The 21,894-nt window shown below is 31.7% G+C and overlaps 2 protein-coding genes across 3 annotated transcripts; one reads left to right on the forward strand and one right to left on the reverse strand.

The window, feature by feature from the left end:
- Positions 1-13,234: 13,234 nt before the first annotated feature.
- Positions 13,235-15,004, forward strand: LOC129947329 (protein singles bar). Of its 2 annotated transcripts, none has more exons than XM_056057850.1 (3): positions 13,235-14,090; positions 14,168-14,308; positions 14,591-15,004. In XM_056057850.1, the coding sequence occupies exons 1-3, from the start codon at positions 13,779-13,781 to the stop codon at positions 14,630-14,632; spliced, it is 495 nt and encodes a 164-aa protein (XP_055913825.1). In that variant the 5' UTR covers positions 13,235-13,778; the 3' UTR covers positions 14,633-15,004. The 2 variants fall into 2 exon arrangements, with proteins under 2 accessions (XP_055913825.1, XP_055913824.1); XM_056057849.1 differs by lacking the exon at positions 14,591-15,004 and adding an exon at positions 14,379-14,545 and having other exon boundaries at positions 13,241-14,090.
- LOC129947328 (anoctamin-8) lies at positions 14,947-20,731 on the reverse strand. The gene is made up of 12 exons (XM_056057848.1): positions 20,527-20,731; positions 20,319-20,446; positions 20,157-20,263; positions 19,829-20,099; positions 17,200-17,409; positions 16,633-16,906; positions 16,294-16,559; positions 16,090-16,221; positions 15,861-16,025; positions 15,664-15,797; positions 15,409-15,585; positions 14,947-15,343 (listed from the first exon to the last, which is right to left on the reverse strand). The coding sequence occupies exons 1-12, from the start codon at positions 20,543-20,545 to the stop codon at positions 15,304-15,306; spliced, it is 1,923 nt and encodes a 640-aa protein (XP_055913823.1). The 5' UTR covers positions 20,546-20,731; the 3' UTR covers positions 14,947-15,303.
- Between the last annotated feature and the right edge of the window lie 1,163 nt (positions 20,732-21,894).

The following is a 21,894-nucleotide window of genomic DNA, read 5'->3' on the forward strand; positions in this document are numbered from 1 at the left end:
TACCTGAAAAATTTTGACCCTTTTTTGAGATATAGAATTTTGAAAAAAAAAATCAATATTTTTTTAAAAATCCAAACAATAAAAAATTGCACTTTTTATAATCAATTATTGTTAAGGAAATATAAGAGCTTATTCAAAAAAAATATGTATTGAAATCAGTTCATAAGTTGCTCAGAAAATTAAGAAACAAAATAACGGTTCTACGAGCGGTACCTTTTCTGAACAATACAAAAATATGTTTTTCTTATTAAAAGAAGCCAAGTTAAAAAATAAATGTTTAGAGAAAATTTTTAAAAAAATCTATCCGTTTGTTTTTGAGAAAATTCGTTTTATGCCCAAAAAAAAAGTATGGGGACCACTGTTAGTTTTGATGAAAAAAACACCTAACGCGAATCTGCTCAAAATCTTAACTTCCAAGTTTGAACTCAATCGACCTAATGGTTTAGGCTGTAGGAGCGTGTACAAACAAAACAGACCGGACGGAATCGCGGGACCCACTTTTTCGACTTCTCTACCAACGTAATATCATATTTGATTAATATTTCGAGTTCGAAATTTTGTACGAATGCAAAACTTGCCATATATGTAGTTCCTATATGTCGCAAGTAAAAACAAGATACAGTATGTTGGAGATTGGTATTAAACGATCCGAAAGGTAATTACCAATACAACAAAGTAGAAGATAAAATCTCAACATGGATCTATTGCTACGAAAGCCGCACTGCCGAACATTAAGAAGTCTTTGATCTTAGAGATAGTTCTTGCTAATAATTAATCAGAGCTTCTATGCCCTTGAAAACAAGGAACGTAAGTCCAATCGGTTGATATTTCGAGGGGTGTTGTTTTCACTACTTTTGGGTATGTTAAGGGCAAATGCTGTTTTCCACCAACTCGGAAAGACACCTGAAAACCAGGATGGATGAAAAATCTTACGCCGTGGTTCTGCCAAAGTTGAAAAACACCTCTTCAGAACAATGACGGGGACGCCGTCCAGGCCAAAGGATTTGTGTGTGTTGAGATCCTCACTCTGGCTACTGCTCGGGTGAGAAAAAGATTGGTCCCATACAATTATTTACGGTCTCACGTCCAGGCGGAGTCATAACATTCCCAAGCAGTGTAAAATTGGTGATGAATTGCCTAGCGATTAGTTTTCTTTAAAAAAGCTTACTGTCTATCTATGTTCTCTATTTGTTTTTAAGTTTAAGTTAAGTTTATAAATATAAATGCAAATACATTTAATTTGAATAGAATACAATTATAAATGGCTTCATTAAATACAAAACTCAAATGCACTTAATTAGGCCGGTAATACTATGAGTACCTTTGGCTACATACCTTTCAAGAATACGACTCTCTTCACAAAGTGTGATCTAAACAAACAATTAACTCAAAATAACAACAAACTTTTTATAACAATCAATCATTTTCTTTTGTCATATTAGTACTCAAATATGATTTTCCAAATTGTTTTCCCAATCAATTTATCAATTATTATTAAATGCTCATCTCGTACACGATGATGTACTCGTAAGTCCGATCGGCCCATTATAACAAAAAATAACTTAATTTTTTAAATGCACTTCTCGCCCCATTCGTAACGAAAAAGAATTAATATCAGATTTGATCTAAAAAAAATAAACAGCCAATTGGCTTCCCGCTCGCTTGTCGATTATAATTGTAGTCGCAAAAATAATCACATACAATACTTACTGTGAAATAATAAAATTACTATTACCAAACATACTATCATTAAAAAAAAAATGATTTTACAATTACCTCCAGACAATTATTACATTAGATTGGAAACACGCTATACTCGTACGAGTAAAAATGTGATGCAACAATTGTGTTATATTTGTTTACTACAATAACCTTGACTTTGATGATCTGTATGTAATGTAATTGATCTGAAGGAAGTACAATGCACTGTTTATCATCGTAATATTCTGGAGAAACAATTTGCATTGGCACCTATTTAAATGTTGCTGATTCTGACGTCTTTTAATGGGAACATAATTTAATTACCCACCATGAACCGATTGTTAATTTTTCTATTAATAAAAAATGAGTTTTTGCTCGTATATTTGTTTATTATTATAATTTATTAATATATGGTACACATTTTTGTTTTTAATTTTTGTTTTGATGAATTACAAATTAATTTAATTTCGATGCAATTTCAATCGGATCTGATACGGAGAAGATTAACATAAAATGTTTGCATAAAATCTATTTGAATAATTTATAACGAATTAAATAATTGGCTCAGGTTATACCCGATAAGCTTTACGAGTGATTAGGTCAAGTCAGTTCAATTAGCACGTTCCTTTCACAAATAAATGTGGAGAGTTCGAAAAAATAATAATAATTAACTGATTGAAGTAAGGAATGTTAATTGTTCGGAATATTTAAAAACGCATTCCATTTGGATCAGAGACAGTTGTGTCTAAATAAAATTGTTCAGGGATTCTTTGAAAAACAAAAACTATACAAATATTTGTTAAAATGTTAATAAATAAAATAGAATAATGTCAAGTGTATAAGTATCCAAAGAATTGAACAAAAACAATACTGGCCAAAGGACTCTTCTCTATGGAATTTTACACTTAAACTCTTAACGTGCGTTTAATATATAGAATGTGATAAAAAAATTTAAACATGCCAGAAGGTATTCCGAGAAAGAATAAACTAATTTTCAGGCAACATTAAGAATAGTATAAATGGTCAATTGTTTTATAATGGACATCTATTTCTCCATGCATTTTTGCAAAACTGTCAGGATAAGATAGAGAAACGGGAAAGATAATTACCGTTAATTAAAATCTCTTGCAGATTAATAGATATTACAAAATTGCCCGGAACAACAAGGTAAAATAACGAACACAATTGACCAACGTTTTAATGTGCTTTATTCTTACTTATAAAATGAAGACAAATTTTAAGATGTGCCTCAAATTCTTGTGACTATGCCACACAAATTTAAAAAAAAATGCACGTATAAGCGCTTGCATTTCATCGGTTAATAGTGCCAGCTATTTAAAACTGCAAACAAAAAAAATACCTATTAACAAACAACGACAAGTATTTTTCAACCTCTTGATTTTTGTAGACTCTATAACGACTTTAAAGAAGATTGGTATTCTGTTGTTTTCTTGGATGAGAAGAAATCTAACTTCTAATGCCCTGATGCGTACAATTACTATTTTGTGATCTGGGAAAAGACGAAGGTGTGCAGTGATTTATTACGGAACAGTTGAATTTGAATTTTAAACCGCAACCACTTATAAAACTATCCTAAATCAAAAATTTCCGAACTTTCCTTGGCGGTGGATTTTCCTACAAGCAATGCTCCTATTCACACGGCGACAACAGTTGAAACAAAATTTGACGTTACTACATTAGCCATTCTATTGAAAACATTTGTGGGTTATAAGTACCCTTTATATGTTTATATTAGGAAAATAGGGAAGGATTTAAGAGGAGATACCGGTGCATATTGGTCTTAAAATTCGGAACATCAAATAGGAGTATTCCTGGAAGTGCGAGTATTACGTCTGAATCATTTAAGGGGTGGAATGAAACTGGCTAATTCGACAGGAAATTGTTTGTAAAAATATCGATAAAACAAAAAAAGACATGAAACATTGCGGTGGTGTTCTACCGATGTAAATGTTTCGATTATAGTTCTATCGCCTATCATTTTTAAAGCCCTTTTTTATATTCTATCCAAGAGATTTAAACTTGTTTTAGGGGCACCTGCCCAGATTTGCAAATTATATTAAAGCTTTGGACGGATGCAGGCTTTGTAAATTACAGCCAGATCAGTAGGGGTGACAAATTTCTTGCATCGTCGGAGAAATCCTAAGTACCTGGCAGCATTTTTGGCAATATCAAATATATGATCATTCCATTAAAGGTGATAACACATACCGAACAAGTGCCACTCATAGATAGTGGATTCGGGGGTGTTTCGCTTTAACGACAGGAGACAGCGGGTGCTTTCATAAATGCATGGTTGCTTTGTTTATATGCGATCAATTGCCAATTGAGTTTTCGAAGCATTAAATTCTACACGGTTTCTGACTCCCCATTGGATGCTGTCAAGATCAGACATCAGAATTTATTGAGCTTATCATACGCTGCCGTTTAAGTTCCACATCCGAAGGACAAGGATGTGAATCTAGAAACAAGTATGAGAAGCTGAGGGTATTATCTTCAGCGAACAGTTTAATGGATTAGAAGTGGCAGACATAAAATCATTTATGAATATAAGGAAGAGAGTCGGAGACAAAACGGAGACCTGGGGCACTTTATTTTATGAAATTTAGACTTGAAACCATCCAATACAACTTGTAAAAACGATGTAAAGATTTGTTCCACTGTTGGGTGAGATAAACCATGAGATCAGCAGTGGACCTATTGCTACGAAAGCCACACTGTCGGTCATTAAGAAGCTTTCGTGTTCGAGATATTTCTTCAGCTGATAATTAATCAGCGTTTCCATGACCTTGGAAAGAAGGGACGTGAGTGCTATTGGACGATAGTAAGAGGAAGAAGAGGATTCACCTTTTTTAGGGACAGGCTGGACAAATGCTATTTGCCATCCGCTCGGAAAGAGACCTGTTGTTGGTTTTAAAGTGTATAGCAGTGAATTTGAAGATACCAAAAACTTGTATGATTGGATGCTCTCTCAAGTTTTGTAAGTAACAAGCAATTTAGTAGGTTGTATTTATTACTGAAACTAATTAATTAACATAATTTTACAAAAATACATTTACATTTCGTCTCACTTACCATTAATAGTAAGTTTTTATTCTTGTACCTATTCAGTTGAAGTTAAAAAAAATAGCATTTTCTTACTTGGAACTAGAGAGAAACTAGCCATACCATAAGTGCAACTCTTTCTCATTTATTGTCTTAACACACTAACCGTTTAGCGAGTGCAAAAATAAAGGTGAAGAAAAGCTCAAAGCTGCAAGAAAATAGACAATATACCGTATTTAGTTGAAGCGGAGTGTATGCATACATCATGGTATGGAGTTATTGATTTGAGATGTACAAGGTAATCTTCTTTATTATTATTTTGCATATTTGCAACAATATTCAATATTAATTCAATTAATCATTGGCCAATTAATAAAATTAAACATTCCAAGTAGATCAGTTTTCAACTTTCAAGCGGTACACGTGTACCTAATACATATATAGAGAGCAGGTATAATATGTAACAATTATTTACTTAGCCCGATAGTAGTTTTTATTAGACATAATCCACATACATACATGCATCGTATTTGCAGTTTTTGTTTAGCTGAAAGAAGAAGCTGTTTATAATTTTTCTAACCGGTTCAAGTTCTTAAAGTGTACCTATAAATTCAAACTAAATTCATTACCAAGTTTATCGCAATTGTAAATTTCCAGAATTTATGTAGTAACCCATTGGCATTGGTGTATTTATCTTGATTGATTTTTGTGGTAAGTAAAATATGATTAAAAATTGATGGTTTGTTGTTAAAGTTCAGTTCGTGGTTTTTCCTATGGGAAGAGCTAATGTTGATGCAGCTGTCAAATTGCAATTGTTCCTTATATCTTAGAAAAAACAGAGGAGCGTATTATAACTATTTCAAAATTAATTTGTATTTCAAATACAATAAGACATCTTCCTTAGGTAAAATATAACTCAGAAAAGTATGATAAGTATAATACATGTACTTATTTGGAATTTGGCAATACCGGAATTTCTCTCCAAATACACCAACTGATCCCTATTATGAAAATTTCGTAACCAAAATATTAGATTTAGTCTTCAAAGTACCAATGTATATATGTATTAAAATTTAATCTTGCTAGTGACATTTTTCTTTGCTAAACGAACATTTTCATCACAAAGTATTGTTTTTTTTTTTTAAATGAATCTTTACTTTGGATGATAAGTCAAACTTTATGTCGTTTTCCAAATGCAATTTATTCTGAATGAAATAATGACACAAATCTACAAATTTACCGTGGACTTATGAACAAATTACGAACTTAAACAAAAGTATTGAATCCGGTAGTTATTATTTTGTTGGTGACTTGTTTATCAAGTTAAAATAAATTAAATGGCGGAACAGTCCGTTGAGAACTAAAACCTAGCGACAACTCTCAACCATTCCTGTGTGCGAGTGATGTTGTCAGGGATGGAAGGGACCTACAATTTAAAGCCGAATCCAAACGGTTAATTTGAGAAAGCACTTTTCATAACAAGAATAACTCTTGGAGGCAATGTGAATTTCTAGCGAGAGGCAGTACCGATGAAAAAAAACTTTAGATGGCACAGGCAGGGATCGAACCCAAGACCTCTGGCATGACAGTCCAACGCACTGACTATCATGTTGACCTTATTAATGATACAAGTTTCCGACCGCGAAAAACGCAATCTTTTCAAAAATCGAAAAATATCGAAAAACCAAGAAAAACGAATGTTTTTCGCGGTTGTGTCGATTTTTAGCCATGTTGCATTTAAACATCCTTGTCGAAAACCTGGATTTTTACAGAACCAACGTCATAAACACTAAGAAGAAGAATTGTATCTAACAGATTAAAGGAAACTGCTATTTCTGTTCAGGCAAAAGCTTACTTGACTAATAAATAGTGTATTAGATGTAATTCCTGCTAATTTTACCAAAAAAAATTATATTTTTAGATTTGACTTGTTGGTGCTGAATTAATAATTGGCTAGGTTGGCCCATTATGATACCACATGAATCTTGAGGCTTTTTACTAAGCTCAATGAAACCAGTTCCTCACGAGGCGTGAGAGGCTGATTATGCTAATATGATCTAGTTCGTTAAAATCGTTATAGAAGAAATCTCCTAGGTAATTCTTGAGTTTTTGAAATAGAGCAAGGCATGTACAGGGCATCATACAGCTTCTGCAAAAGTCATTTGAGAATACGACTAGCTGCGTGGTGTGCTTTCCTATTAGACAGTGACCTACTATGACACCTATTATCGAGCTTATATGCGATCTACTTAGAGATAGCTTAAAATCTAGTGTAGGCCAGAAGTTTTCGTGACCTGACACGTGGTAATGTTATTCCACCTGGGGATCATTGCGTAAAACGATTATCGTCAGACGATAGCGTTTCGACGGTAGTCGAACTTCACTTAAGACAATAAACTTCATAGTGATAACGTCAAAACGATATCGTTTGCGCAATAGCAAATTTGGTATCGTCTGTCATTAATTTGCAGATGTTCTCTAAGAAAATTGAAGTAAAAATGTTTTGGCGTAGTTTTAATTCGTTACAAATTGAAAATGAAAACTACAAAAAGAACAATTAATACGGCTACGAAAAAAAAATTACGAAATGAATCAGACCATCTATCAATTTCAAAAAATATATAAGCACTTTTTTATATTATATTTCATAAATGTGTGCATCAGTTATCCTTCTTACATATTGTTGTACAATCATTTTAACACAATATATGTAGATTTGTTAAATGTTTTTGAGTTTCAAGAAAAAGCCTTCGTCGTCTTCATATATACCTCCAACATACTATTACAGTTACTGTTGAGACTTTTGGTGGCGAAATATAGTTTGGAAGCAAAGTTATATCCCATGTGGATAAAATAGAGTCTTTCAAGGAAAAGTCAAAAATAAAGTAATGGTTTTATTAAAAATATTCAATACGAAGGAGTAAGCAGAACAAATATGAAGGAAAGTCATAAATTACAAATAGTTATTTTTTCCCATGGACGGAATTGGGCTATCCATACATTTCAAATGAACTTGCAAGTTATTTTATGTTGTTGACCTATGTATGTACATATTTATATTAAAACTTGTATATTTTTTAATTTTCAATATCAAACATAAATAGCTAAGATTGCAAAATTCTGACTATATCGTCGGTTGCGGCGAAATAAAAACATTGGTATGTTTGGCAATAGGACATTTCTTGAAAATGGGCAGGTTCAGGCGACACAAGGGACTTGAAAGTAAGGCAATTTTCTAGCATTTGATTGGCCAGCTGCCAAAACATTTCTTTCCCATTAAGGCAACTTTGTTGGAAAGTTGCCTGAAAAGTAAGCCAAGAAAACTAACTATCAAGTCAAGTCTACTCATGTCAAAACGACAGGTGATAATGTTTATTCATTCAAATGAAAGCTGAACTTTATTACTCTATGATTTATTTATTTTCTGCACAACTTCATATAATGTTTTGTGTAAAATGGTTCCTTGTCAATTTTGAAAAGAAATAACTAATATTTCTTTACAATACAATATATAAATCGTGATGAAGTTGTAGCTTGCTTGTTTGTACTTTTTGTGCTATGAACTTAAGGTAGAAGTTGGCGAACTAAAGTTCTGGATTTGAAATTCATGACACTTGAAAAACTAACTAGATGTTTTGGTCGTAATTTACGTTTAAAGAATGAAGTTGACTGCAAATGAAGTCGCTTGTGTTGCCTGAACCTGCCCAATGTTCACAATTTTTATTACAAAAATTAAAAGTTTAGGAAACTTGGTTACATATTCCAGTTATCAAACAGGCATTATCTTTCATTTTGAAATTTATCAGAGTAGTAAACAATCTTTTACTGAAAACGATTGACGAGACGATTGTAGTTAATTTATTTGCCTCAAAATCCTAAACCATGATTGTATTTTAAAATCTCTTTCAGGGTAAAAAAACAATAAGCATATATTGAATAAATAATATAAACAATAAAAATATATTTAATCTATTGAACTGAGCTGGACAAGAAGTTTCTCGACGTTCAAATTCAGTTCTGGTCCTTATCTATGTAATTCCACCCGCAGTGCTTAAAAATCAATTTGCACTCATTCAATCTAAATATTCAAGAAATAATGAATAATGGTAGTAAAAACAATTTTTTAACCATTTTTTTTACAATTTAATAAATATCAGAATTACAATATGGTTTTGTCTCAGATCGATCTTTTGTTAGAAATCTATCATTTTCACCTTGTGAAGTTTTGACTCTGTTAACTACAAATCACTTCTCAAGATTGCTTGCTTTAGTTCCAATCTTTGTTCCTGCTAGATGAATAAAAGCAAGATTTGTATTATTTCAAATAACTCACACAACTGTTTATGAAAGTAACAAAACGGTGCAATTTTTCGTTTATTTATGGATTTGGTTTTTATATGGTAACATTTTTGAATTGTGATTTTGTGTTTCATTGGATTTCGTTTAACATTTGTGTTATTTAAAATTATTCTTTTTTTGATAAAAAACACACGTATATAAATACACTTCGTGTCACATGAATATGGACAGATTTTTTCGTTTTTTATTTGCCGATATTTCTTAACCCCTTAGGTTTTATTACAATTTTGTATATACATACATATGCAGGCCAGTATAACACAAATTCATATGCAAATGGGTTTAATATTTATTGATGAGCATGAGCATCCTTCCTTGGCAAATGAGTATAACCCATTTTATCACAGAGGACATAACTTGGCTTCAAAAATATTTGTTGTTACCGAAATTATTTTGGATAATGTGCTTCCTGTAATAGCATTGGTTTTAATAGTTAAAGGAAACCATTTGGGTATTTCCAAAAAAAAACTAAGGGTTAGGACACGAAGATGCTTCGAACATCTTGGATAAAGATAAAAAAAATTATTTTGAGTCCTGAAATCAATGCAACAATATTGATAAGCACAGTGGCTGTTCATAGGAATATTGATTATATAAGATTGGATGGATTGCCAACGGTTGGTTGCGCAGATAGAAATAATATATATAACAACAATATATTTTAAATATTAAATATTTATGCACATATACTTAGTTTTCAGATCTAATATCGCTTTCATATTCGGCTGAAGAATCGTCACTTGGATTAATTATAATTGAAGTCGAAATTGTGTCCCATATCAGGTCGTGAGAAAAGTATTCTTCTTCTTTTTCACACACTTTTCGCTAATCTTCAGCAGTTATTTTTGAAAATTCTTCCTCTGTTAATTTTTCAACACCTAATATCTTGAATGTTGTGTTTTGTGAGCCTATTCTTTCTTAAAAGTTGCTCAGATATATTCAATGCGATTGAGATCTGGAAGATAGGGTGGTAAACGTAGAACCTTGAATGATAACGTCAATCTTATGTTTTGGGTTGTGTGTAGCTCGGTGTGTCGTTTTATTACCTTATACAGTTCAAGTTTCAACATCTGAATGGTATGCGGAATATTGTTTTCCGTTAGCCTTTGTATCATCTCGGATTTCTTACTAGCAGAAGTAAACGTTGTGCATTACAAGAACTGAAGGTTCCTCTAAGTTGTTCAGCCATTATTAGCCTCTGTCCCTTTAAAATTGGCGTCTTCAACCCACTGCTATTGTCATCAATTCAAGCCCGGTCTTGTATGTTAGCTATGAATACACATACCTTTCGTCCAAATAAATAATGTCATATCCTTTTGTTCTTAATTAATGCATTTTTTTTCAGAAACTTAATTCGCATGAGTTTAATATTATTTTTTTCACATAGAAGCTTCAGGTTGTTTTGGTATTTATTGTAACTAAAATTGTTTGTTCTTAGAATCCTGTTGAGAGAAGTAATACTTATATTAAGCTCCAGATCTTCCAGGAATCGTTGTCTCTCCTGGAGGAAGTTGTGGATTATACACCGATTAGCTGCGATGTCAAATTCGTCTAATCTAGTTTTCGTATGGTGCACTTTTTTATTTGGTGACTGTACAACTCCTGTCTCTTCGTATTCCTTAATAATTCTTTTAATTGAACGTTCAGAAATTCCAGTAGTTTCGACAGCTTGCGTCTCTTATTTCTTTCTATGCAATGGTCGTGTTCATTATAAACGCTAATATGTATACTTCGATGGCTAAAATAAAGCACATAGGTAAAAAATAGTAAAATGGCTTTTAATGTTAATGTAAATTTTACTCTTTATGAAACGGTCAGTGTCCACAACATTTATGGAGCTCTTATTAATAACTTTTTGTTTATATACTCTCTTAAAATATTTTAATATCGCACATATAAATCCTTGTGGGCTGAAATTTAATCCAAAATCAGAATGTAGCTGGAATATTACTTGTAAATTTACTTTTCGAATTCGAAAATTCGGGAAATCTTGTTCAAAATAAAAAATAATCAGCATTATATTACAAAAAATTGTTGGCGCAAAATTTTGAACAGCTATCGTTTAAGCAATAAAGCCGACAATAATTTTAAAACTGTTTTTTTTATTAAAAAAGTATTGTTTAAATTTTCCCTAATTTTAAACACTTTAAACAACTCTTTCTACTAATGAAGGTTTTTAAAGTGACTTAGCGCGGTTCAAATTTAATGCCCCCTGGAAAATTAACTTGTTTGTATTTTTTTTTTTTTTGACTTTTTCCTTTTTTTAACTCACCTTAATTCAATTAAAAAGATATGATGACGGGTGATTTTTTAGCAAAAAATGATTTAATATTGTAGTTTGACACTAAGTATGTACCACGTTCTTTTTAAAATATTGTATATTGTTTAGAGTAGTAGTCTTGAATCGGGTGGAAATGGTGTTGTTTTGTCGTTGTAATAGTTATTTGTGCATGCACCACAACTTCAATCCAAGACAGCTTTCGTGATTGTTGATTTACAAGCTCAAAATCATCTTCCCATCTTAACAAAAAAAAAACATTTTTCTTTAAATATTTCTTATAAAATGGATAAAGTATACTTTTAAAAATACAAAGAAGCTTTCTGCTGCTTTTGTGATTAAGCGTTAAAGTATACCTTATATCGTTTAAAATTATCTAAGATTCAACCCTCATAATTAAACTCATTCTAAGAGTCGAATTTAAAAATGATATACTAGTAGAGTAGATTAGAGTAGATAATTCCCTTTTGTAAGCTATCAATTTTTAGAAATATATTATTTTTTATTTCTAATTATAACACTTTCATCAGAAGATCCCCTCCATGAAGTCTTCCAATTACCAAATTAAAACGACAGTTTTTCCTCTGTAATTCCGAATTAAATAGTTAATCAATCAGGGGAGTCATTCCGTTATTCCGTTATTTTCAACGATTATCATTAACGACATTACCCGTGTTTTGTTGGGAAATCTATCCATAGTAAAGTAGGATTTTACACGAATAACAAAAAAAAATATCCATAGTGAGAATAACACCGATAAAAGTTAAAGTAGAATATCACTATGGATGGATTTTTGCATTTATACGAGCCTCGAATGAATCTTATATGATTTCGTTCTCAAATGTTGGTACGATTGATATTACATTTATATCTCGATGGCTGTGTTTGTTGAGTAGGTCTGCATTTGGAACCATGTGTGTTTTCCATTGCGGAAAAAACGGATCTATTACTGTTGATATTATTTAGTTTTGTTAGTGAAAATGGACTAACTGGGCTTATTTTGCAAGAAAAAACAATAGATAAGATATTTAAGTTTTGCTATGTTTCCAAAAAAGGTATATCTCAGTTTAGAATAGATAAATCCCAACTCGATTCAGGTATATAAAGAATTGAGGCGAGCTTCAAGCTTTCAGGTGTAACAATTTTTAAATACAAAAATCTGGCCACTGCGGATCGTTTTGTTGGGGATTTCTCACTTTACTATATATGAAACGCGAACAAAACGCATGTATTATCAATAATCATTATTATTAACGACATTATTAATAATTTGCTTCTTGTAACTTTGTCACTATCGTCTCGTTTATCGTTTTCAGTATAAGATAACTAAAGTGTCAAAATGAACTCAACGAAAGATATTGCTTTGTCGATAACTTGAAAATGTTATTAAACTTTGTTTTTGTCTATGGGAAGTTGTAAAAATTTGCAACAAATTGCTCTTTACCAAACTTGCCAACTATTTTGTGGTGTTTATTGTTACTGTAACTGTTTTTAGTTTTTGCCGCCTACGATGTAACTATAATTTCAACGTCAGAAGCCAAAATGCTTTTATATAGGTTGGATGAGATACTCGTAGAAATCTCTTAATCGTAGAGGAATAAAGTTCAATCAAAAAACATAATCGATTGTCATTCTGACATAAGTTGACTTGACTTGATAGATGGGGTGATTTGGCTAACTTTCCAGTCAAGTTTCCACCTAAGTTGCCTTAATTGGAAGGTATTATTTGGCAGCTGGCCTATCAGATGCTAGAAACTTGCCTTACTTTCAAGTCCCTTATAACGCCTGAACCTGCCCATTTTTATTTCAATTTGTTTAGTTAGTATTTGGAAATCAATGAGCTATCGTGCAAGCGCTATCGTTTAGTTGATATCACTTTTACGATTATTTGACTATTGTCAAAACTCTATTTTTATTTCAGAATTTCAAGTTTGAAAATTAATTTTTAGCTAGAACATCGAAAAAATAAAAAAACGGACACGGTCTCCACGACTAGAAGTTTTTCCTCAACCAGTGATGACAAAAAAGTAAGAACCAAATCCTGGTTTATTGACCTAGTACATCATGGGGGTGAATTTTTTAAAAATAACTCTATGTTATCCAGCACACGCAGAGAAGTTTTTAGTTCCATTTATATAATTATCTGTGCATCTGTGTCTATTGTGCAGATTTAAGGGCATTGCATTCCCATAAGATCTTCGTCTCGTCTATTTTTAGTTTATCATTTTAAAGAAGAACAAAATTCTTCCCCAAGGTACCTACATATGTACATAATGTTTTCTTTCGAATATTTCATTCGGAACTAGATCTTACAGGAAATAGGTGCGCATCACTTTAAATTTGTAGATTGAAAATCTTTGTACGTTTATTTTCATTCATGGCGTCTTTTGGCATTCGTGGTTTAAATCAAAACGGTGGAATAAATATTTGTTGCTGTCGAATATGCACCTGTGTAAATTTTAATTTTTTGACCTCCAAAGTTGGCCTGTTAAAAGTTTTGGAGCTATTTTTGGCGTCAATTTGCGAAGGACTTCTCGTAAAGTATGGTATTCCGGTGGCTGATACTATTGGTCAAGCATTGACAAGTTTCCTAACTACAACCGCTTATTGTTTTACTACAACAGCAATTCTTGTAGCTTGTTATTGTTTCTCAGATAAGTCATACAGTCTTATTCGACAATCTTTATTTGTAAGTGAATTCGTTCCTAAACAAAGAATGATATTTTGAGATTGGTGGGAGTTTTTAAAATATCCTTTTGTTTATAGGAAACTCTTTTCAATGCTGTCGCATGTTTTATGTACTTTAGTGCTGCTAGCTATATGGGATTTGCTTGTGTAGTTTGGTTGCATCCACAGTTTTTAATAAGGCCAGGATTTTGGGCGTATCCTACCATGACGGCTGCATATGTAAGTATAATTTTAATTTTTTTTTTAATAAAAACACAATAGTGATGTGGATTTTAAATTTTATTCGCAGTACTTAGGATATCTCGCTTCAGTTATTCATGGTGTAGATGCAATTCTCTCATTCAAGCACTACAGGGGTTTTCGATAAAAGATTCATTATAGAATTAGTACATCATCGACACTGAATTAGTTGTTAAATTATTGTTAAATTTAAATAAATCTTAAGTGCAATATCTATTTGTTTTAAATTTTCAATGTCTACACTTTAATTTTATATTTCAGGAACATTTGATGATGGTTTTAAATCGACTGAAAGTCAATTAAAATCAATATGGCATATATGAGAGTATAGGAAGTCGGCAATAAATCAGGGAAGAAGATACGAAACAGGGTTGTTTATTAAGATGAACTCCTACTATTCGAAACAAAAATCAAAATATATATAAGAAAGTATTATTGCAAACATTCAGCTCGGCAGTCTGCGAAAAGGAACAGTCCTGGAAATCACTTCTGTCGCTCAAGATATGGCGAAGATATGTATATCGGCCTACAAAATGGAGATACTACAAGAACACAAGCTGATCCAATTTTTCATTCCGGTGAAGATGAAGATGACAATTAATCTTTCGTAGACCAACAACTTTTTAAATAATAGTTTATTTAAATATCAAACTCCAGGCACTGTGTATAAAAGCACTTTGATTTCATTTATAAATACAATAAAAACGTTAGTATAACAATCACATCATAATATGCATAGTTAGCAAAAGACACAACACGTAAAATAATGTACTATGTACAAAATAAAACAAATAATAATAAATTAATTAATTAAATAAACAATAATAATAACTTTAAATTGGAAAGACTAGTTTTGTTGCAATAAAAAGGTTTCGTTGCCATCAAAAATAAAACTGAACGGTTTAGTTGCTTAGATTCATTATTTTTGGCACAAAGTGGGAGATTCATCATTAGATGTTGTTATTGTTTCCTTTTTAATCCTTTTTGTGATTCTTGAATGCGGTTCGGAATTTTCTAAATAATTAAAATAAACAGAAAATTATAAACTTTCATCAACTAGAATATGTACTTCTTCATACCTTAAATCCTTATACGCTAAACTCGATTCATAGTCTGATTTCAACATCGCTATGCGAACCCAACGAGGTCGTTTATGTATAACTTTATGAATGAGAAATTTCAAACCCAAAAGAAGATGCTCAAAAACAACAAATGCAAGATCGGGAATTTCTGGGACAAGTTTAGCAACAAAATCTCTAAAACAAGACAAAAAACAGCATTCATACAATTTAAAATTATGAAACGCAACCACCCCCAGTTCTCGTTTTACTCACCTAACTTGAGGTTGCATATAAAGTAATCCACAATTACTAAATATTGCCAGGACGGAGAGGATTTCAAAAGCAGATTGCCAAGCACCTATATTTTTAGCACGACGTGCATAAGGCCGTTTGAAAATGTTGCAAAGCTAAACGGATTCACCAGTTATTCAATGAAAAATAGTTGACTTGTATTTCATATAATTACTTACTTTAAATATATCAATATGCAAGGCGAAAATATTATTAATAAGTGCACCTATTGCTGCAAATGGCGCAACGGCAGCAAAAAGCACTACGTACCCAAACTGAGTGCACATCTGCAAATAGTCTTCGTAGGTACTTTGGTATTCATCTAATCCAGCTTCATAGAAACTCTGAGGCAAAAAAAGTCATTTTGATGATTTCAATTTGTAAAATTTGTCTTTGTCCTTAACTTACCTGTTCATAACGGGCTACGTCAAGTATTGTAGCTTTCTTTTCATCGTCCATTTCTTGGGCTATGTATTTTGTAAATTTTTGCCTCAATACAGCCAACAAGGGAATTCCGATTTCTTGAGCCGTACAAACAATCTTTTAACGTCAGAACAAAGTAGTTATTATGTCTTAATTATAGTTTTAGTTTTTAAGTTAATATTAATTCACCTGAAATATAATCAATTGCATCATTAATTGATATTTCAATTGGTTCAAATCCCGCAAAATAAATGCAATGTAAAATAATGAAAAGAAATTATTGACAATTTCGAAGAGCATCAACTTATTCACACGATGACGATCATATTGACTACGTGTACGATGATTCTCTAGATCTGTTAAAAATGTTGCAAGTTTTTCATAAGCCCATGAGAAAATTGCGATTAATACCGATTGAACTATAACTGGGATGTAGAGTAGCAATGAATCTGGACCTATGGATCAAGACAAAATTTAAATGACATCAGATCGAAACAATTTGATTGAATTTTTTGTTGGTTAATTTACCGAAATCCTGTAATACTTCAGCTTCAATTTGAAATTGATAGAGAGCAAAATATCCTGCCGCAATAATACAAAAAAATACAACTGGATAAGAAATGCAATACATTTGCATATACGTTAACCGCATTGGATATTGTAATGTCATTTTTCCGGTAATGGGATCCTGTTTCAACACTCCTGTGTATGCTGTTCTAGGAATATCAAGACTGGTCATATCTATAGTACCCCAACGGTAGGCTAAGATCGAACATCTTCTACTCCATAGTTCTAAAAATATCTTTTTTAGAAAGTTAAAGTTTTGAAATGTTAATTGAAAGTTTTTTAACTATACGTGAGTGTAAATGAGTTCTTTTATATACAAAAGTTTAATATTTTAGTGATGGAACCTGGAGCATTTTCTGCCGTTTCTCTTAATATTCAAAAATATAACTTTAAGTTGAAGTTGTATACTATTTAGAGCTATTAAAACAAAAAAAAACTTTAAAGGCTTTTTCGGATCCAAAACGTCTAACATTTAGTAATAAAAAAGAATTAACCCATTTAAAATCTCAATAATGACTATTTACTTACAGTTGTCCAAAGAACATAAAAACCACAAACAACCGGTAAATTCAGATGCCAAGCAACTTGCCATAGACCAAATAAACTTGGGAATATCAATGCTTTTGTATAAAACTCAATAAATGCAAAGTAAAGTGCAATACTTGTTCCGTAATAATCACGAATATCTTCGATTGGTTGTTTCATTGTAAATTTAAATGTAAATTTATCAAGATATTCCTGAAAATAGAAGTAAAATTATTTTTGATTTAATTTATAAATATCATTTATTTATTTTAATCTAAGACTTACACCAACAGAGTTTGCACAAATATGTACATAATAATATTTATTAAATTTAAAAAGATGAAAATTTGGTTGTTTTAATATAAGCAATAATTTGAATATAAAATAGTTACCAACTAACAAAAATCGTTTAATCAACAGAATTCGCTACTAAGGCATACATATGTATGTCAATTATGCTGTAAATAAGTACAATATATCAGTGCATCTTAAAATAGGTTCTCATTCTGAACTATGTATGAGAGATTAGAAAAAGAAATGGTCGTTCACGTAATGACCTCTCAGCAGAATATACACACATTTTAGTTAAAAGATTTTTTGAGCATAAAATATCGCCAACAAACATGAAACTGAACTCTTCCCGTGTCCGTTTCAAAGATTCTAAGCCTAATAACTGGCCTCTTTTATTATAGAAAAAAAAGGTAGAAACTGAAATAATTGAATTTCTTGAAAAACCAACTTCGCAGTATATTTTTCTAAAGCTATCCGCGAACATGTCAAGAACGGTTTTGGGATCATTTGAAGATATATATTTCCGTACTTCATGCATATATGTAAGTGTGAGAATTTACATATTTCCAAAACAAATTTCGGAATGAGCTTTAAGTTTGATTTTTAGAATCAACTGTTTATAAGAATAAGCTATAATCTGGAGCGAAGAAAAATGTTTGTAATTTATTTATTTATGGTTTTGCATTTTAAAGCATCTTCATAGAAAACTATACCATGGAGGATAAGAATCTACTTTCTTTTGTACTCTTAGAACAACATTAAACACAGCATTGTGGTTGCTATTAACGCTGTATAGATCATTTGCAATACCTAAACTCTTAAAAGTAATTGTGTAATCAGTCAATGGGCCTTTACTATGGCACGCGAGAAATGAGAATGAAATAATTTATTTTTTCGAATACAAAAATTTGTACCGTAAAAGAAGTTTATAAAAAAGAAGATGATACAACATATCGTTACACATCGACATCATCATAAAACTGTTGTTCTAAAGGTCAAACGTAAACCATCATCACGCTACTACAATGGTTTGATTAAAAGTTTCATGCCAAAGTTTCCCATCTCTCTAAATTTGGGAACGAAACTGAAAAGTTGTATAATAGACATGTGGTAGAGAGTTTTGTAAAGGGTTTAACAAATACCCTGTTGAATCAAGAAAGGTGGATTCTTTTACTGGCTTTTATTTAGTGAGATAAACAAAGCCAAGAATTGGAGAGCGTGCTTGAAAGACTTCTCACAAAAATATCAATAGAAACAGCGCGTGCTACTATAGGTCGATGATCACAACTAATATTATGGCCAAATAAATGAAACAATGAACACAAAATATTATATACATACATATGTGCTTCAAATGATTGAATTTTGTTTTTTTTTGTTGGAATTGTCAATTAAACAATTGTTTGCTATTTAAAGATTAAAAGATAACTTATTAATTTTTTGACTGTTTTTCGGTACAAAAACATAAGGCATATACATTTAATTGCACTTTTTTCATGCATATCAGAATATTCTAACGATTTATAAATTGTTTTTTTAAGAACGCAAACCATTTGAGTTATTTCGAAAACTTTTCTATCAGCTTGAAGTACAATCAAAACATTTAGAAATGAAAGTCGCCTTCGTGCATATGGCCACTGGGTACAGGTTTGAAGCGGTCGATTCATTGGACCCAGTTTTAGATGACAAATATTTCGCCCGCTATTTAAGTCTAATGACTTAACGTAGACCCAAATAAATAATCCAGAAACGGCAATTGAATGTACCATTTCTGTTTCGTGATTAAATTCTTCAAGAAATTTGAATAGCCCCCCAAAAAATTGTACAGGAATGGGGAGTTCCTTCATATCAAAATAACTTTTTTGAAGACTAATTTTATTTTATATTTTGGGATTTATTTCATGATGATTTTTTAAATGCTCTTTTGCATTTGGAGACATCAATTAAGCACCTACATCAAATCCTATAAAGTGCTCAGGAAGGAGGTGGCAGGTAGCAGCACAGCCCGCATACAAAACTCATTGTTTAATTATGGTAATACTTAAAGCTTTCATTTTGGTAAAATAAGTCGGTCTTATTTATCAAATAATTTGGACATTTTGTCAAAGTGCAATATGGCCAACTTTCGAAAATCGGATCTATTTCACTTTTGTAAAGTACAATAAGATCAATTTTTTAAGGTCTCGAGAAGGCCAGCGAGAAATGCAATTGATAAATAGAAAATATCATTGGATGGTCGCAGATTGCCATTTAAAAAAAAAAACACCGTTTCAAGCATCAACTCATATTAAATGACCATACAAAAAAAATTGAAAATCTCTGCTTATTATTAAGAACTTACGATATCATGCAAAGGGAAAAAGTGTTCTATAATTCCTTTTCGTATGTAAGGCATCAGCGAAGGTTTAATAGCATCCTTGATCAGAACTGGTGCTTCACTATTAGCAACAATATCGTCCCTGGTCATGTTCCCAATCAGATAATCCGATACACTGAAATAATTGAATTTCCTCATACTGCCAGTTATGGTTTTCTTGCACAGTTCGGCTCCATCGGCTAAACGTAAAAGTGTATCAGTTGAAGCCGAAAGGTACAAATATTTTTCTGTTTTGCTACAATCGAAATGTTTAAATTTGTATTCATTTTAAAATTTCTATTATTTGACCTACCTAACTATTTCGAGAGTAGTTAGAATACCAAATTCCTGGATAATCTTCTCGACATCAATACATTTTGCAACTCTAGCTTTCTCGGAGAATATTATGACAATATAGGTCTGAGGATTAAATTATTTATAGCTATTTAAATAATAAACATTTCGATTTATTTACCTTGTTGGGACTTGGCTCAGTGGTACTGCTTTTTTGTCTTACGAGTGTATTTAATTTGAGACTTCTTTGGCGTCTGAATTCACTATTTTCAACAATGTTCTGAGGTCGAACAATAAGTGTTGAGCGAGCTAGACATTTATTAAAATTCATGCATTCATAAATAGCACAATACAAAATTATATTTAGTTTTTATTTTAGTTTCTCTTACCTTTGCTCGATTCAGCCATTGTAGGAAATAAAATGAACAACAAAGACACTACAGGTAATTTTGTAATATTATGAATGCAAATTAAAAGTACAATTATTGAGGTGAGTGAATTTATTTCTGGAAAACGCTTAGAAAAAAAATAAAAACTGAAAAAAGAAAATCCACCCGGTCTAAAAAAAATAAATATGCTTCTAAAATCTTAACTGTCAGAAAGTCAGCTGTTCGCTTTGACAGACAATTTTAATAAGTCAGAAGCACAGGGTTGTTAAATGGTTTATCAGTTTCGAAAGCTGTTTTATTATGACCTATATCTACTTATTTTTAAAGGTCTAAAATTTCGTTGTCATCCCAAATGTTTAGATAATTTCTAAAAAAAAAACTAAATATATTACTAGACAAACTAAGTAGTAGTAGTAGTAGTAGATATAGTAGTAGTAGTATATAGTTATTAAGCATTAAATTTGCTATTTTTAAACTCTTTTACAGAATTCATTAATAATTTTCTTTAACAAAATAAATTATTGAGGGCTTAAATCTAGTTTAATTAGGTTCTAATTAAATATTATTAGGAAGGCAGTTAAAATTTTGAATTCCTTTATGAAATAACATGTTTTGTGTTCTATTATTTCTAAAAAACGGAAAGTGCAAGTTATTATTATTTCTAAGATTATATGGACGCAATTCGCTCGTTGTTATCAGTCTTCTTTGTAAATAAATAGGCATTAAATTATTGCCTTCTAAGTCCAAAGAAGCAGTGATTTGCAAGAGTTATTCTTCGTTTGATTTCAGCGCTGGTGTCGTTGTCTGCATTAATAGCGGTGCCTAGGTAGACAAAGTCCTTAACTACCTCAAAGTTATAGCTGTACATGGTGACGTTTTGTCCAAGACGTCGTCGTTCAGTCTCCTTTTTTGATGACAGCATATACTTGTTCTTGCCTTCATTGACCACTAAACCCATCTTCTTCGCTTCCGTCGCAATGCTCAAAAACGCTCCACTGACATCACGCTTTGATCTTCCAATTACGTCAATATCATCTGCGTATCCGAGTAATTGGATGGACTTTTGGAAGATTGTGCCTCTAGTGTTGACGGTTGAGTTTTGCACAATTCTTTCCAGAACGATGTTGAAGAAGTTGCATGACAGTGAATCGCCTTGTCTAAAACCTTTTTTGACATCAAATGCATCGGTAAGATCTTTTCCGACCTTGATAGAGCAGCGTGCTTTCTCCATCGTCATTCTGCACAAACGGATAAGTTTGACAGGGATGCCAAAACTAGACATTGCTCGGTAGAGCTCTTCCCTATAGATGCTGTCATACGCGGCTTTAAAATCGATAAAGAGATGGTGGGTATCGATTTGAAGCTCCT

The sequence above is a fragment of the Eupeodes corollae genome, chromosome 2 (assembly GCF_945859685.1).
Source record: "Eupeodes corollae chromosome 2, idEupCoro1.1, whole genome shotgun sequence".
Classification (NCBI taxonomy): Eukaryota; Metazoa; Arthropoda; class Insecta; order Diptera; family Syrphidae; genus Eupeodes; species Eupeodes corollae.

Excerpts from the sequence above, each read along its gene's own strand:
- LOC129947329 (XM_056057849.1), top strand. The coding sequence starts at position 13,779 with ATGGCGTCTTTTGGCATTCGTGGTTTAAATCAAAACGGTGGAATAAAT. Across the intron at positions 14,091-14,167 it reads TTATTCGACAATCTTTATTT|GAAACTCTTTTCAATGCTGT; the intron begins GTAAGTGAATTC and ends TTTTGTTTATAG. Across the intron at positions 14,309-14,378 it reads CTACCATGACGGCTGCATAT|TACTTAGGATATCTCGCTTC; the intron begins GTAAGTATAATT and ends TTTTATTCGCAG.
- LOC129947328 (XM_056057848.1), bottom strand. Across the intron at positions 16,026-16,089 it reads ACGTAGCCCGTTATGAACAG|AGTTTCTATGAAGCTGGATT; the intron begins GTAAGTTAAGGA and ends TTTTTGCCTCAG. Across the intron at positions 15,798-15,860 it reads TGCATATTGATATATTTAAA|CTTTGCAACATTTTCAAACG; the intron begins GTAAGTAATTAT and ends GAATCCGTTTAG.